The 17,757-nt window shown below is 35.7% G+C and overlaps 1 protein-coding gene across 4 annotated transcripts in view; it reads left to right on the plus strand.

The window, feature by feature from the left end:
* Positions 1 to 17,757, plus strand: part of PTPN3 (protein tyrosine phosphatase non-receptor type 3) — a 115,542-nt gene that overhangs the window by 61,022 nt on the left and 36,763 nt on the right. For all 4 annotated transcript variants that reach the window (XM_048940109.1, XM_048940108.1, XM_048940110.1 and 1 more), the window contains 3 exons: positions 4,299 to 4,471; positions 7,156 to 7,290; positions 8,619 to 8,795. In XM_048940109.1, the coding sequence (XP_048796066.1) occupies positions 4,299 to 4,471; positions 7,156 to 7,290; positions 8,619 to 8,795 (485 nt within the window). The remainder of the gene's footprint in view (positions 1 to 4,298; positions 4,472 to 7,155; positions 7,291 to 8,618; positions 8,796 to 17,757) is intronic.

The following is a 17,757-nucleotide window of genomic DNA, read 5'->3' on the forward strand; positions in this document are numbered from 1 at the left end:
TAAGCAATTGTATTCAAATTTTTGCCTTTTAAACTTAAGGTAACAGATGGCTGGACCTGTAGATGCTCTGTTATGTTAACTTCCTTTTGAAATTGTTTTTTATCAACTTGCCTTTGCTATTGTGGTTCTTTTATGCTCACTCATTTCCCACTCTTGTTTCCTTTCCAACTTGGAGTCTTTCCACCCTCAGTCTGTTGGACTACGTCTTTCTAACTCTGGTATCTTTTCCATTGTATATTTCAGGGAAACACAGCTGTTCATCCTTTCTTCAGTGTTTAATAACCTAGCGTTTTACTTGTTACTAGCTGCTGCTCTTTTCTTTGTTGCTCCCTGCGCCCCGTAGAGTACCTCACAGCAATGAATCTACTAAATCTGCTTAATTTTATAGAATTTGGAGAAATGCAGCATCAGTGTGTAATGGTTTTAAGACTTTACTGCTGTCAAATAGAAGTTCTCTTTCTGGAGACCAGTGTCACCTTTGAAAAGAGTAGCATTTTTGAGGTTTGATCATTTGAACTTTCATTAAATGATGACATTTCAAAGTCTTTAATTTGTTCTACCAATCTCTTATATAACTGTAGGCCTATATGAGATAACATTAATGCGTGCTGTGTCATGCTTAGAGCTACAGAACTGTAGAGAAAGTGAGTCTGGCTACAAGACCTTTCACTCTTTCTTAGTAGGTATGAAAAAACAGACCAGATAAACTGTTAAACCTTTAGATACAGTCATCCCTTGTCCTTTATCTCCCCTTTGCTTGAAACGTAGGGCAGCAGTCTGCATACCTGCAGTACTCTAATGATGCTGCATTGGAAAGTCTGCTGTGGGAATGAGGAGCAGCTGGACTGCTATTGCATTTTTCTTGAACGCTGGGTTGCTTGAATAGTTTGTGACTGCCAGTGGCTGATGTTGTGTTGGTCTTTTGCTTGGAGGTACAGAGGAAAATAAGTTAATAAGGCTGTAAGTAGGGAAGGTGGAAGGAAGACAGTGAAGAAAGCAGAGTGGATGCTGTGTGTTAGTAGGCAATATTTTATAAAAGATGACAACAAAAGCACTTCAGAATTTTGCATGTCATATGTAGATTTTCTTTAAAATCTACATCATTTCTTAAAGGCTGTGAATTTGTGGTCATCTATTATATGTTCTGTTTCCTTGATTTATTCTCCTGCTCCTTTTTTTCCTTATGCCACTGTTTTGAAGAATCAACATACTTTGTCTCGCTCTTTCTGTTATTCATCTCCACTTCTATCATCTCACTGCTTCAGTCTATTGATCTGCTATTTGAAAGAAGTAGGCAGTATTTCTGTTTTTACTAAAAAGCTACAGAAGTACTGGAAAGCAAGACTAATGAGCTACTGGATGTCTGATGTTTTAAAAGCCCACGTTACTTAGACTTAATGAAGGGTATAAGATTTATAATAGGAATAGAAGCTATGCTAATTTACAGGCAACATTTTGAAGCTTCCAAAATAGAACCTGTGTGCTTATGTAATGCTTGAGAATAACTGTTCCTTTTCTGCATTTTAGTGTATGTTTTTACCTCCTATGCTGTAGACATGCCCAAATTCTCTGTGATGAGATAGGCATACAGCTGATGAGAGTTCTCCCCTTATGTTAAACTAGTAAGACGCTTATTTTAGCTGTTGAGAGTTCTTCCCATTACTTTAATGGTGGCACACTTCTCCAATCCTCACTTCTTGAAAAATGACTAGAATACTATTCTTTCGGAACTTCCCTTGAGAATGATGGCAAGTACTAAATCTTTGGATCCTACTAGAATACTCTTCAGCTTTTGAAATGGTACATAGAATTTTGTGGTGTGACTTAAAAGATGGCCTGTTAGTGAGCCAGAAGACCTAGTTAACAAAAGATTTTCTTAATGTAAAAATTGAACAGATGTTTTTAAAATTTCTTTAAGATACTTATCTTAGCGTATGTCCATATTTAAATTCTCAGCCTATGTAAAAGTACTTAAGATTGTGTCAGCAGTTGACAGAAATTTAATTGTGACCAAATTGTTTTTTTTTTTTCAAATTTCAATTTAAAAAAATGAAATATTAAGTGTACTTAAGTCCTTATCTTTACACTTTTCAGTACATAATTGAGACGTTCAGATAAACAGATTTTTATGCCTATTAAAAGACCAGTGCTCCAGGCCAACAGAAATATCTGAAATATCCTTTAAATTGTTCTCTGGAGTAGTATAAAATGCATTAAGTGGTATTCAGCCAACAGAGAGTAGGTCAGAAATGCTGTTACTCCTTAGAAGTTCAAGTGCTGTATGCTTGTTATCTCACAAGAATTTCTGAGTTAAAATTTCACAGGGCTTGAACATATTATTTTGTATAAGCTAATTAGAAGTAACTGTGGTGAGCTGATGAAGATGAACTGGTTCCAGTACGTTGAGAGCGTGCTGCAATGGAAGGTGATGATAGTACCTTCTATGAGGATAGGAGCATGCTCGTAAAGGTATTCATTAGGATTTACTTCAGAAAATGATACAGAGAAAACTGGCTTACCCTTTCCAAAAAGCTGGTGGAGTCTGAAGAAGGGCACAATCTCTGAATAGAGATCCTGCTCACTTGGCTGCTAATCCTTAAATGAAGGTGAGGAGGGTCGACCCCTCTCTGTCACTCAGGTGCATTCCTTGCACCTGAGCTCTCCGGGTTATCCACATCTTTTCACCTCGTGTTCAGCCACTGGTTCAGGCTGTGACCTAGCAATACCCATACAGGGTGAACAAACTAATCCTACAAAAAACTTGGGTTTTTTTTTCCATTTTGTAATAGATACAGGAAATATAAAGATTACAATCATTTGAATGCCTAGCAATGCCAAAGATGGCAAAGGGGCAGGTCGTTTTTAGCTTCCCGTAGAGATTCTCATTGTGGTTTCCACTATAGAGAATCTCTAAATGAAGTCATTCAGCGCTAGTTCAAGTACTTCGCAGAATGTGGCATAGTTTTCTGATGCGTGACATTTTTAAAACGTTGCACAGAAAAAAAAGAATGCAAGAAAACTAGCTTGATTATTCTGCCCAGAATTGTCTGTATGTACTTCTAAACTGATCTGTTGCTGTGAACAAACAAAAGAACCCTGCAGCTAGAAGTCCAGGTGTCATCCATGGGATTTATTGCTAGACTGTAGTAGGAAGTTTTGTTAGGTCTTTGAATCATTTAATAAATCGGCTTTGCTACTCAAATCCTTACTTTCTCAGAAGTATGAACTAGAAAGAGAGCTTTGTTGACTAATTATATGCTGCAGTGACAAAGTTCAGAAAAAAAATACTTGAAAAAGATGAGCGATCAAATTGTGCCCTTTTTTTTTTCTTTTTCTACAGAGATGCTGAGTTCTGATAGGCGTTAAGCTTGTTTATGACACATACCTTTCTCTTCTTTGCTTTACTCTTTGTTCTGCTTTGTTATTTATGTTTGATAACCTCAGTAACTAACCCAAGATGTATCTTGTGCAAAACTTTCTTGAGGATTGGAACCTGAAGTGGCTCAACAAGTGCTACAGTTCTTCAGGACATGAATTTTGGTGGTGCAGTTGTGTCATACCTATGTTCCACTGAGCACTGAAGTTGCGAGTGAGAATCTGCACAGCAGAAGCTTCATATTCTGCTTCCTTTTGGTCTCATTATTTTGGCTTTATGTTGTAATCCAGAAAGCAGGATTGGATACGAAAAGCGGCAGCTTTCGTCCATCGTGGATTCTTTCATTTTCCCCAAGTGGAACACTTAAAGTCTTGGCTATCTTCTCACAGAATATCAAACAGATGATTTCGTATGCTATAGCTCTTGAAGGAAAATATGTATAGATGTGAAGTCTTATATGAAGAGTTTGAATTTGAAGATAGATTCTTCCCTTCTACATTACAACCTTAATACAATGTTAAAGAGTTTTGGGAAGATGACAATCTGACAGGAAATCCAATAATCTGTTTAGCTGTTTTGTGTTATACTTGTATATAAAATGTGTTTGACACTATAGACTTAAACATTGCATTAAATTAGCAGTGTAATGATTAGAAACTGGTAAGTTTATTAATAGTTTTTAATATTGCTTACACTTTTAAAAGGTTTGTTTTTGGCATTTGAATTTCATATAGTCACCATGCCGTTTCATCCATCTCCAGATTAAAATCTACTATGTGATGAATTTTTATTTTCCTGAATTTGATTTGCTTATTTAGGATAAAAGTAATTTCACTGTTATTTATATGGTAGCTTTATAACCTCATTTGCTCTGTTTTATCAGCTTGTATATGTTGAAACATACGTTTTCTTACTGTTACAGAATGAATCCAGAGAGCATATTGTTGCCTTCAACATGTTAAATTACAGAGCATGCAAAAATCTGTGGAAGTCTTGTGTAGAGCATCACACGTTTTTTCAGGCAAAGAAGTCACTACCTCATGAAAAAAAAATATTATCACATTATTGGACCCTAGGTTCTAGAAATCCAGCAAAGTAAGTATTGTGTGAAAGTGTGTTTCCCAATGTAAATGCTGAAAGAAGGATTTGTCAGCGACAGCTGAATTTGAAGTTGCAGAGCTCAGTTCTGCTTGTGATTGTCAGTCTTTGTGAACCGTTGGACAAATTGTCTAACTTTGTTTTCCTTTTTTTTGCGCAATGATGTCATTACAATATAATGCTCATAAAAAGTTATTGAGTCTGTTTTACTGTTATCGTCTTAACTTGCTTTTTCAGCAAAAGGTGTAGCAACAATACAAAGTTAAAATGTTATGTGTTTAATGATCCAGTAAGAGAATTTGCTGAACAGATTTGTTTTGAATTGTTTACTCCTTACTGTTATATAAACACTGTTTAATATGTTAGGGCAATTTCTGAAGTGCATAAAGATCTCAATTAGTTACATAGGGATGAAAAAATTTCCCCATCCAACCATTTAAGATTCCACTGTCATGACACTTCTCATCTTTTATTTCCTTTGTTGGCTTCTGCTGTCATTGAGCTGGTAGTTTCACAGTGGTATCTAAAATGTAGTTCAGAGCTTGTTATTTTGCTACATGAAGTTGGGATGTACCCATTCCATTTGGGCTGTAAGTCTTATGTCGTTATCCTCTCAAAATATGAGACTTCAGAGAATTCTTTAGTCCTTTGATTATCTGTAATCTCCATAGTCTTACCAGTAAACTGCTTTTTCTGATGGTTTTTGGGAGAATATTTTCTTGCTTACTTTCTCTTTTCTTTACTTTTGCAGTGTTTCCCCTTAACTGTTGAATTGTTCCTTGTTTAATTTCTCTTTTTCCTACTTGGACCCAGATTCAACTTCTGAATGATGTCAGGAGTTGGGCTAGATCCTTGTAGGTCCCTTCTTACTTGTTGTATTCTGTAATTCTGTGTTATCATACTTCCAGTTATTTCCAGAATTTTGCCAATTGGCTCTTCATGTTTTGATATCTCTTTCAGTACTGCAGAATTCATACCTGAGGGACTAGGCATAGCCTATAGATGATGCCAGTAAAGGCACAAATAATTGTCCAGGCATAAGAACACTGATAAAATGTTGTTTTCCACTGAAGTGTGATCTCCGTACTTTTGCGTAGAACTAGATCATAGCTGAAATGAATAAAAACAAGTAGCTGAATGAACAATAAAGAACTTTTCTAAGTGTTTAGAGATGTGTATTTTGAGGATTAGATCTTTTATGGATCAATACAAACTTGTATTGAGAAAGCGACTTTCTTAACACTTGCCAGGATGCTATGTCTGGAGACCTTTCTCTCTTTCAAAACTGCAAGTAGATGAAAAGATCTTATGTTTATATACACAATGCACGTACAGGCATTGCATAGCCCACATAATTTTAAGGAATAAGTTTCAAAAGGTACTGGTTTAGTATTATTCCAATTTTGGTGCCCACTGTGGGACTTGTTACAGGGATTGGTAATTGCTAGTCACTATGCTAGTTTTTTCACTATTTATGGAGCTTTTTGAGAGTCTTCTCATAGAACAATATTGTGTAGCATATTCCTTGCTGTATACTTTCTCTGCTACATTGTTTGTCCTCTTTGGGAGTTGGATTGAGGTTATTAATTTGCTGTAGTGTGTGGCCTTGACTTATATAATAAAAAAAATTAACAGTGTATAAACTGATGAATTCAGCATTGCAAAATGACTGTTGTGGTTTAATCTGACAAGTGGCTTAGCACCATGCTGTTTTTCCCTTACTCTCCTCCCATTTCCCAGTGGGATGAAGGAGAGAATAAAAATAAATTAAGAAAAAAGTAGAATTCATGAGTTGAAATAGTTATTTAGTAAGACAGAGATAAGGAAAAGGATAATAGTTATGACCATGTAATAGTTATATAAGATAGTTATGTGTGAATGTATATAACAAGTAATGCACAATTAATTCCTCACCACTTGCTGAGTGATTCTGTTATCCCCCAGCAAGCAGAAGACAGCAAGGTAAACTTCCACCCTCTTCAAAACTCCTTCTGCATGATATCATATGGTATGAAATATCCCTATGGCCAGTTCATGTCAGTTGTCCTAATACTGTTCTCTCCCAGCTCCTTGAGCCCTGAGAATGACTTTGACTCTGTACAACACAGCTCCAGCTATAAATATTGGTTTGTTATTAACATCATTTTTCTCATAGAACCAAAACATAGCATCATACCAGATGCTCTGAAGAAAACAATTTTATCCCAGCTGAAACTAGGACAAGTTTTTATCTGCTGAGTCATCACATAGATAAAGTGGTTGTGTGCTCAGTTAAGCCATAGTGAGTTGTTACCAATTCATAAGTTTTAACAGAAAACGTCTAGAATGTTGTACTTGTATTTGAATTATGTTTTGTCAGGCACTTGGCTTGGTGCCAACAGAGCATGCCAAATTTCCTGTTTTCCTTTCTGTCTTCTTGAACACAATGAAGTTAAAAATAACTTCCAGAAAAAAGTTATTTTTACCCAGGTTTTTGATTAGTATTGAAGTAGGGATGAACTGAACAGTTTTACTGCAACAAGTGAGGGACAGCAAATGGCTCTTTTATAATGAGGGGGTGAGCACAGGTGATTCTTTAAAATGTGAATTATGTAATGTACTTTAAAAAGTATATTTTATTTAGCTGAATTTTTCTATGCAATACAATTAACATATAGATTTTCACTTTTAATTCTTTTCAGGTCTGTAAACAGCCAGTACTGCAGAAAAGTCATAGGTGGAATGGTTTGGAACCCATCTATGAGGAGATCTTTATCTGTTGAGCATCTGGAGACCAAAAGCCTTCCTTCTCGATCACCTCCTGTTACCCCTAATTGGTGAAATAAATTTCATTGTTATCACTACCTTCCAGCCTTCTACCTTGCATGTCTTCTAGCAGACTAGATATGTAGTGTCTACATATATGCTGTTATTTTGAGAGTATACATAATGGCAGGGAAAGAATGAGTGTAATTTACCTTAACTTTAGCAAGGCTTTTAAAACTGTCTGTGTTAACATTATATCCAAAATAGGATATCGTGTTCTGGACAGGTGGATAGTAACATGGGATGGATGGCTAACTGCTGGTCTTTGAGGGGTAGATGCTAATAAATTTTACTCTACTTGGAGAGAAGTGGTGAGTGGTGAGTACTGCAAGGGTCTATCATGGAATGTGTCCTGCTGTGAGGAGAGACTGAAGCAACTGCCATTCTATAGCCTGGAGAAGAGGTTTTCCAGTTGCCTATTAACAGCATGACAGTACTTAAGAGGAGGTTAGCTGGAGGTTGTGGTCAGGCTCTACACATTGCAGCAGGTTGGGAGTACAAAGCAACAGAAACTGGAGAGGCTCAAGTTGGAATTAAGGAAAAATCTGCTTTACCACAAAAACAGTTGAGCAGTAGTTTGCTTAGAGGATTTGTACAGTTTATGTCCTTTACATTTTTTGAGATCTGACTGGATAAAGCCATGAACAGCCTCATCTGACTTCAGTTGACACTGTTTTGAATAGGACATTGTACTAGATGACTTCCATAGATGCCTTCTGTACTGAATTGTCCTGTGACCTCCCAGTATCTAAAGGGGCCTATAAGAAAGCTAAAGAAAGATGCTTTCACAAAGAGTGTAGTGATAGGACAAGAGATAATGACTTTAAGCTAACAGAAGATTGATTTAAATTAGATATTAGAGGGAAATTCTTTACTCACTTCTGGTGAGGTTCTGGAATGGGTTGCCCAGAGACAACATGTTGTGGATGCCCCCTCCGTGAAGCCATTTGAGGCCAGTTTAGAGGGGGCTTTGGGCAACCTGGTCTAATGGGAAGTGTCTCCGCCTATGGCAGTGTGCTGGAAATAAATGGTCTTTAAGGTCTCCTTTAGTCCAAGTCATTTTGTAAGTCTATTAATATAACTTTAACAAGTACAGGTAGCACGATGGGATGGACAGTCAGTTCAGTGCTATATATGTGGAAGTATATGATCACCTTGTGCCGTACCAAATTTTATAAAACTCATTATTTAAACTGTTTTATCTGTTGTTTAAAGTGAGACCCGTAAACCTGACAAGAAGACTTCAGGGCACAGATTGCAGTAGAATAGAAATAATTCCTCAGAATGTTCTACAAATGATTACAACCTACTGACTTGTCTTCATGTTTCCTTTTTTAAGGCGGAGTCCTAGACTACGTCATGAAATTCGTAAGGCACGACATTCATCTGTAGATAACCTTACAAATGAGATTTCTTATATTACTGAGACAGAAGATGTTTTTTATACATATAAGGGCTCTCCAACATCCAAAGACAGTGATTCAGAGTTCTCTCAGAACCACAGTCCACAGAGGAGGTAAGGGCTTCTGCAAACAATTCATTGCTCATTTTTCTTGAAAAACAAAAGAGCTTTCATATAAAACAGTGATCATAAGTTTTATAATATTGAGTTCAAACAGTGTTTTGTTTGCGTAAGATTTATTTTGACTAATTGTTAAAAGTGCAAATGTGATACAAAATGTGCTGTGATACAGAATGACAAGTTTAAAAACCAATCCTTCATCCCTGAACAAAAATTCTCAGTAAAGTCAGAGATGGCAAGCCTTTTTGTATCTGTAATATCCCATCACCCAGTAAGTTTTGCAACCCTTTCCCACCTATTATAAACTTTATAAACTTTTTTTCTCTTAGGGAATCTTCATTGGGCTCTTAAGAGTTCATTTGTTTTCTACATTATCAGCTCCAACTGAGTTGAAAGAATTACTGTCTTAGATTAAACATGGAAACATAATGATACCAGTAGTCATCTATCTTTTTCTTACTCTGAGGAACTGTAGATTGCCACTCTGAGGGCAGTCTCTGCTTTTTGCTTTCAGGTGCTTTGTTCTAATCCTTAATGACCAACTGTCTAACCACTGCTATGTTTGCTTCCAGGACCTGAAGCTCTTGTCTTTCTGCACTGATTATTTCTTTGTTTATATATTTATTATGTGGCTTTCCTCTTACTTACAGAGGTATTTCTCAATGAGTAACTTCATACTAGCATAATACTAACTTCAGAAATAATAAAGATCATTGATCAGTCAAATTTTAAAGAGAAAATAGAGCTACTTTGAAACTTTCATCTGGGGAGAATGTTGTGTATTAAAATGCAAGTTCCTTTATATTATTACAAAAGAAAATTAGCTTCTGATGATCCCTTCCTTGTAACCTATATACATGATGTATTTTGAGAAGCATAGGGTATTGCTTATGATAGGAATTGCTTATCTCTTTGATAGCATTCAGCTACATAGCTGTAGCTTTAAACCCTGGACATGAAGTTGTCTTCGAACATGAAGAAAACAGTTTTTGTTACTACATTATAGCATTGAGGTTTTTATGGAGGAGGATGGGGGGAATGAAAATTTAATGTGCTATGTGCATAATTGGAGTTTGTCACTGCGTCATCAAAAGCATTTTTCTGTTTTTCTTCCTGCAAGTCAGATGAACCATTGTGCTAGTAGTGTCCCTAACAGCTGAAATAATATATGTGTTGCCTCAAGATGTTCAGTAACCACAGATATGAAGTTGTGTCTTTCCTGTGCTTTAACATTTACAGACAATTTATGTCCTTGCGGAAGTAATTAAGCAAATAAAATTAATGTGGAGTAGAACATATGAGAAAATGGTGAATGTAGAAACTGTTGATAGAAAAACAAGTTGCTACCCTATCTACTGTGACTGGTAGATTATGTCCAGACTTCATCATTCTTGTTTTTATCTTCTCCTGCAGTTTTTCTCCTTTCTGTTTTACTTTTCCAATGCCTACTGAGGGTTGAGTGGGAAGGCCTGGTTTTTATGGTGTTTCAGTCAGAGGAAATAAGGTGTTCTGAGTGTGAAAATAGCTTATTTATTTTCTGGGCACTGATTTATTCCGCTGTATCTGAGTTACATCACTCACTGTAGAGATTATGGTTATACCTCAGATAAACCTAATTTTCTGTGAGTTATTCCCAAAGTAGTCCTTGTTTCTTCGGTATGTTTATAGTATTGAATTTTGTGCATGTAATTGAAAAATACTTACATAAATGTGGTTAATTTAAATTGAAAGCATGTTTAGGATGGAGAATATTGTGTATAGAATGAACGGTCCTTTATTACATTAACTGTTAGATGTTTGTGTAGTAAAATAGTCGTTAGTACTTCAACAACTGAGGTAAAACATTATGGTACCACACAAATAAAAGAATGTTTAAATCTATACTGAGGTTTTCAACAGTTTGTATTAGTCCACATTCCACTTATTATTTATATTCTTACACTTGTCATTATTTGCCTTGCTTCTTTTGTTCAAAGATGTAAGGTAAAATTAATTTTGTGTAGAAAAATATTTTTCTCTGAGTGCTTCCATGAAATAGCTGGTAGACCAGATTCTATATCTGCTTTGCAAGAAAAGCATTTGACTTGCCTATCTTTGGTATTATGTATGAACAAACATTTGTCCTACTCTTCTGCTGTGCTTCAGGATAATTTAGCTATTAACTTAAAAACAGCTTGCAGTGTACTGATAAAACTTTTAAAGCTAACTCGCCTGTTTGTGTCAGACTGGTCTTTAGTAGACTTGAACTGACATAATCAAGACATGCTTTGGAAAAATATTGAAATTGCAAATCTGTTTTTGTAGAAGAGGGCCAAAAGTAGATTCTCATAGCCCTGCTTTTATACTGACTTTAGAGGACTCTTTTTTTTTTTTTGCTGCCTAGTCTGCAGTGGTGGTAGTTAACACTGAGTATAAATGATGAATGTCTTTGATGGGAGGAAAAGTCTGAAAGAACTGTGGAAAATTACTAGCAAGCAACTGCAATATGCTGATATTAAATCCCTTTATTGTTACCTGAGCTGGACCTTGAATCTTTGTTAAAATCATATGGCTCCTTAATCTTAATCTGTAGCTACCATGGGCATTTCAGGGACTTGGGAAATGGGAGATAGTTTCTGCTTGTTTCAGTTCAGACTCTGGATAATATCTTAGGATTTTTTCATCAAAGCAACACTTATCCCAAGACAGAGTTGCCTTCAAATTCATCTATTTGCTTACTGGGACAAATGTATCGATAGAACTTGTTTGATGAGATTTGTTGTGTACTTAGTAGATTAAATCACATTTGGAATCTTGGGAGATATTGGATTTATAGAAGATAACAGTGCTCCAGTTTCCCAATAAGTCTTTTCTCCTCCTGATAGTACCAAGCAAAAGTATTTTCCTGACCAATTTTCTTCTTGAATGTGTTTAATAATTGAAGGGAATCAGTCATGTTCTGTATTACTTCTAGAAACAAGTACACAATTTAGAAAAATTGTGGGGAACAGTTCTTGGTTCAGACACCTAAAACATATCAATTATTAATATTCAGTTGTTTCTTTGTTTCTTTCACATTTCACAATACGTTGTGCTGTATCAACATTTCAACACCTAGAACTGTTTCCTGTTATATAATTCAAATAACCATGCTGGAGATGAGGGAAAGGATATCTTATTATTTATCATAGAATATCTTATTATTTATCATATTCTTTCTCTGAAGAAAATAGTGATTGTTTTTAAATGTACTGTGAGTGAGTATTCTACCTTCTAAGTAAAATTTGAGTAATAATTTACAGACTGTGACTGAAAAAATAAATAAAACTAAAAATTAGAACATACAGTGCTCATAAGTAAACTGCTGAAAACCAGGGCAGACTCTCATTTTTTTTTGTATTGGTGTAACTAGACTGCTTTAAGGTTCTATTTATTCTATTAAATCTATAAGATTTAAGGTTCTATTGCATTGAAGTAAATTTGAGGCTCAGGCGTTGTTGAAAGAAGCAGATTTTCTCTCTCAGATTAGAATCTGCAGAAAAGATTACAGCTATTGCATATGTATAATGGACAAAAAGGAAACGCTCTAAGCTCAAATTAATGTATATTAAATAGAGCTTTATTCACACAGAGTGAATAGGTTTGTTTATCTAAGCCAAGCCATCTCAAATCACAGCTGCATGCAAAGCCTGTCATTGAAGACGGTGCTGAAGAGTATTTCAAGATTTCTGTTTAGTCCAGGGAAATTCAACCTTTGTGAAGAAACCTTCCATGTTCTTTCTCCTCTTGCTTGCTGTGCTGCTGTTTGTCTTATCTGACTAATACTGCCTCTGAAAAATTAATCCTAAGACACAGCTGGAGTCTGCACTGAAGTCTTGCCTCTAATATGTTGCTTTGAGTGTTAAACTACTTTTATTATTTCTGTGCCAGAAATAATAAAAGCAGCACCAGATCTGCTGAGTCTATCTTCTGACTCTGTGTTGCAGTATTTCACGATATATTTAACCCATCCCTCCATATATACACACATTGCTACTACTGTTTTGTTTCAAGTATAGTGGTAAGATAAAACATAGTATTTATTAGGGACTCTTGGTAGCTGTTTTTCACTTACAGTTGGTTTTCCTGTCATGCCATGAAGGTATTTTGCTTTTGTTGAGAGATCTTAATTTTCTTCATTGAAGCACTGCTGAAATTGACTTACTAAACATCTATTTTTAAGCAGCATGTAAAATTTATTTTTGCCTTTCTAGGTTACATTTCTTATCTTCAGAATTCCTTATGTGTGAATATGAAGGGGTTATGACTTGCCTTTATTAAAGAAAATATGTCATTATATGGAATTATTATTTCTAAAGTCATCTCTGCTAAAAAGCTGCTTTATTGTGTAGCTTTTTCAAAGCTGTTTGTGCTATACCAACAGGCTGCTTGGCATCAGATCATCCTGACCATCTGCTATCCTGATAGGCAGAGTTGTGAATTGAAGAAGCTTACCTTTGAGAAAAATGTTTCAATATAATATATTTAAATCATGGCTTGTTCTAAAGGAAGGCTGATGGAGTTGTGCAGATAATTATTTTCAGTTAAAAATTTTACTTTTTTTTAATCTACTGTGATACCTGAAGGTGATCATTGTTGAAGTCTTTCTTAATAAGAATACCACTGCAGTTTCCAAATTTTGAAATATACACACACTTGCACCAAATTTGGTATAGAAGAACAAATTGTTACTGATTTCCATGACATTAACTTAGTATGTATGCTGCAGTGCCTCTTCGATCAGGTAGCGGTGGTCGGACGAGAGGTAATGGCCTCAAGTTACACCAGGAGAGATTCAAGTTGGATATTAGGAAAAATTTCTTCTCAAAAGGAACAGTGAGGCAGTGGCACAGGCTGCCAGGGGAGATGGTGGAGTCATTGTCCCTGAAGATGTTCAAGAAATGTGTGGATATAACACTGAGGGGCATGGTTAGTGGGCATGGTGGGGATGGGTTGGCAGTTGGACTAGATGGATCATAGTGTTCTTCTCCAACCATGATGATTCTATGTAGGCTACAGTAAAAGTTAAGTGAACTTTTACAATCCCAATATTCAAGAGTTCCAATAAATACCATAAAGAAATGTAACCGAGTAGTAGTATTTTAAGGTGCTTTAAGTTTCATTTTATCACGTATATGACTTTTCTTTCTTTCTCTCCTCTCCCCCTGCCTGTAACAGCATTACAGCAGTGTTCACACTTAACTTTAAGTGTGTTAATTAATTGTGTCATTAATTAAAAGTGTGTCATTAATCTGTGAAATGAAAAATGAAAGTAAATGGATAAATGAAAAAGGGGGGGGGGGGGAGGGGAATAGTGAAAGGCACTTATTTTATTTAATGTTCTTAACCTCAGAGGATCCAGGTGTTGAAAAATGCATGTTTTTTAGGCAGTGGCTATGAAATAAGAAGAGTGTCTTCTACTAATTCCCTCATGGCATATTTAAGTTTTTAATCCAGTTTTGTGGGCAGTCCATGTTGTTGTTGCAAACAACCACACTTCCCCTTTACTTGAATGTTGCAGTATTAACGCTAAAGCAAGCTAGTTTCTTTCAGAGATGGCAAGGCTCTGGAAGTGAAAGGTTGCTGAAACAAATGAGTTTTCTTGTAGCTGAAGATAATGTTACCTGCTTGTTCTTATTACCTGTGTGAGACCAAAATCTCCTGTTCGCGAGGAACAGATTATCTTTGACATTGTAAATTCAGGTTGATTAGCTTAGGCTTTTTTTACTGCACCTGTACCCTTACCATAGGTGAAATTGTTTGGATTGTAACTGTAGTGGCATGCTCTTCTAAAAGATTTTTTCATGTTTTTGGATGTATCTCTCTGAGTGCTTGTTAATAAGAATATATATATTCAGCCACGTATCTGAGGTGCTAGTTTAAGGGAAAAGAGCACTGGGTTATTGACTTGGAAAAGCATTCCTGTAAAGCTTTGTAGAGAATCCTGTGAGTTAAACTTTTCAGTTTATCTTGTTTACTGTATAATGAATTAAACCAGGATTTTGGTCTGTTTGGTTTGGAACAGCAGACTGCATAGGACCAAGTGTTTGATGAGTTCTTTAGAGTAGACTGCATCCTAAAAGAAAAGATTAGCTGCAAATTCTATTTAATCTGTGTTTCAGAAAGGTTGTTGTAAAGTATGTCTCTAAGAGATGAGTTATAGTATCAGTCAGTAAGAAATATTGACAGATGAGTCTGTCTAAATCTTGTACTTATATTTAAATACTTAGTGTTGATTAATCAGTAAGATAAATCTGGCTAATTATTCACAGATGATAGCATGTGATGTATGAGAGGAGTCAGAAGGCTGGAGCAGGGCAAGTCAGTCATGTTTTTGCTTTCGGCTGCCAAAAGAAGATTATCAAGTATACGGAATCAGACTCTTCTTGGAGGTGTGCAACAAAAACATGTGAAGTGATGAACCCAAGTTACAGCAAGGGAAATGCTGAGAAGTCACAAGGCAGGTGAAACTAATGCTGAGCTTGATTAAGCCCTCAAAGTGATTGACAGAAAAGTTGAGATTTTTCCTATCCCTGGAGAAATTAAAATCTCATCTGTAAAAAGGACCTGATTGTCCTTATCTAACTTTAAAGTCGGCCCATCTTTGAACATCCTCCCATGCTCCTTCCCAACTTAAATTACTTCAATTCTATAATTTTGTTATAAATGCAATGTGTTCCTGCAGAAACTTTTTCCTTTGTTAAACATATTTGCCAAAGCTATAAACATCTTTAATTTACATTCTAAAACTACCCTTTGGTGATATAGATGGCATAATCTGTGCAGTCCCAGAGTTAGAGGGGAAGGAAATAAATGGGTGAACTAGTATACAAAAGGAAATTCACTGTCATTATGCTATGAATTTCTGGAAGTGCATATATGTTCCTGATGTAAGTGTGATGTATCATCTGACGAAGGCATTGCATTGAAAATAGATTTCCTGAGCTTAGGCTGCATTTGTTCAATTCTTTCAGCTTACTGTGTTGATAGACAATAAACTGTAGCTCCATGGTGAAAGTTGGTAAACTTACTATAGAAATACTTTTTTTTTTATTATTCTAACAAAGATATTTTTGTAAGCAACATTTAGAATGCATTTCTCTTGATGGAAGTACTCTTTAGATATATCAGATAAATTCCATTAACTACTATCCTGACATAAAATTGAAATTACTTTCAGTGAACTCAATTTATAATGCTTTTTACTTCAGTCCTTAATCACACACTTGCATGCTTAATTTCTTGTTCTTACAAAATCTCCTGCATTTCTTAACTCTGTTGTCTTAGTTTGGTGTACTTCAGTCTTTCTCAAGGAAGATGCTTTTCCAATATTAGGCCGGATCTCAGGACATTTCAATTTCACTTTAATTAACCTTGTCATTCCATTGCTTACCATTTGCATCCTCCTCATAAGCTGTGTTGGACTTAAATGTTGTTGGTTTGTTGGTTTTTTGAGTTGTTGTTTGTTGGTTTTTGGGGTTTTTTTTTAAGACTTTTGTATAGTCTTTCTCTGTTTTATTTTTATTTTTTATTTAATTCATATTCAGACAAACCTAGAATTAAAATATTCTTCCTGGACCTTCACTTGGCATTATACCGTATGTTATGATCTGCCATATGTTTCCTAGTTTGCTCGTTAATATAAATATCACTTCTCTATCCTCCCTCTGTTCCATTTCTGCACCTTTGCTGATGGAAGCTTGCAAAAACCACTTGTCGTCAACCAGATGAGATAAAACACGTGTGAGCCTAAGGGACTGTGAAATAAAGACTAAATATATTGTAAAGAAAAGTAGGAACGCTGCAACTTTAGAAATCATGACCTCAAGTTTTTATACACACCTTTCAGAACCACCAATAAGTGATTTTGGGTTGAACACCCCATGGGTTTCAAATTAGGCTTTTAAGACTGTTACTAATGGACCACTATGGATTTCACAGTGCTCTTCCACTCAAATATGCAAAGAAAGAGAACATGTGTTTATCTTACTTATGCACAAATCTTTTTAATATATATATATCTTTACTAAAATGTACTACCCTTTTTGTTTGTCAGTCCAAAAAAAAAGTCACCTCTAAAGCCAAAATGCAAATCTGTGATAAGGCAAATTTTGCAGCAAATTGAGCTTTTGAATATAACCGAAATACATGAAGCAATATGAAGTATGGTCAGTAAATGAACTGTAGAGGAACTGAAGGAATCCTTTCATGGTTAATGGCAGCAGCTTATCAATACAGATGTTTGGGACTTACAGAAAATCACTGCATAACTTGAGCATACTGTGAAAGCCCCAAGTTTTTCTATAATAGTGCTCAAGTGTAAAGCAGAAAGAATCTATGTAGCTGTCTTAAATGGTTTTTCTGCTCACTTGTTCATAGAATTTCTGAATCTTAACTGTGCAACTCATGCTGTGTATAAATTTGTCTAAAAGGCAGCAAAAAGATGACGCTTTAAATATCTTCCGTTTAATTTGTTTATGAATAATAATCCCAGTTTAAATGGGTAGTTCTCAGAAAAGATCTGGTAATGGAAATACTGCCACATTCAGTCTCCCTACCCGTGCAGGTGTTAGAGAAAAGAAGCTTCAATAACTTGAAGAACACTACAAGGGCAAAACCTACAGATGTTTCCTTCTGTTGTTTGTAGAGAGGGAGTTTTGCTACAGTTCTATTGTTTCAGTTGTCCCTTTTCTCTTGGGATTTTACTTTACCTTATCATCATCAGTTCTCAGAATAGCAAATTCTCTGGTAAGGCACACGTCTGAGGAGGAGGGGTCTTTCCTTGAAACTTGACAGAAGAGAGGTAGATTTTCACAGTGGAGAGTTTCATTGTAAAGATTGTCACTGACAGCAATCTATAGTAAGTGGAAGATTGAAATGGCATCTTTTTAGATACACAGTGGAGTAAGGAAGGGAAATTACTTGCAGTTTTGAAGTG

The sequence above is a fragment of the Lagopus muta genome, chromosome 3 (assembly GCF_023343835.1).
Source record: "Lagopus muta isolate bLagMut1 chromosome 3, bLagMut1 primary, whole genome shotgun sequence".
Lineage (NCBI taxonomy): Eukaryota > Metazoa > Chordata > Aves > Galliformes > Phasianidae > Lagopus > Lagopus muta.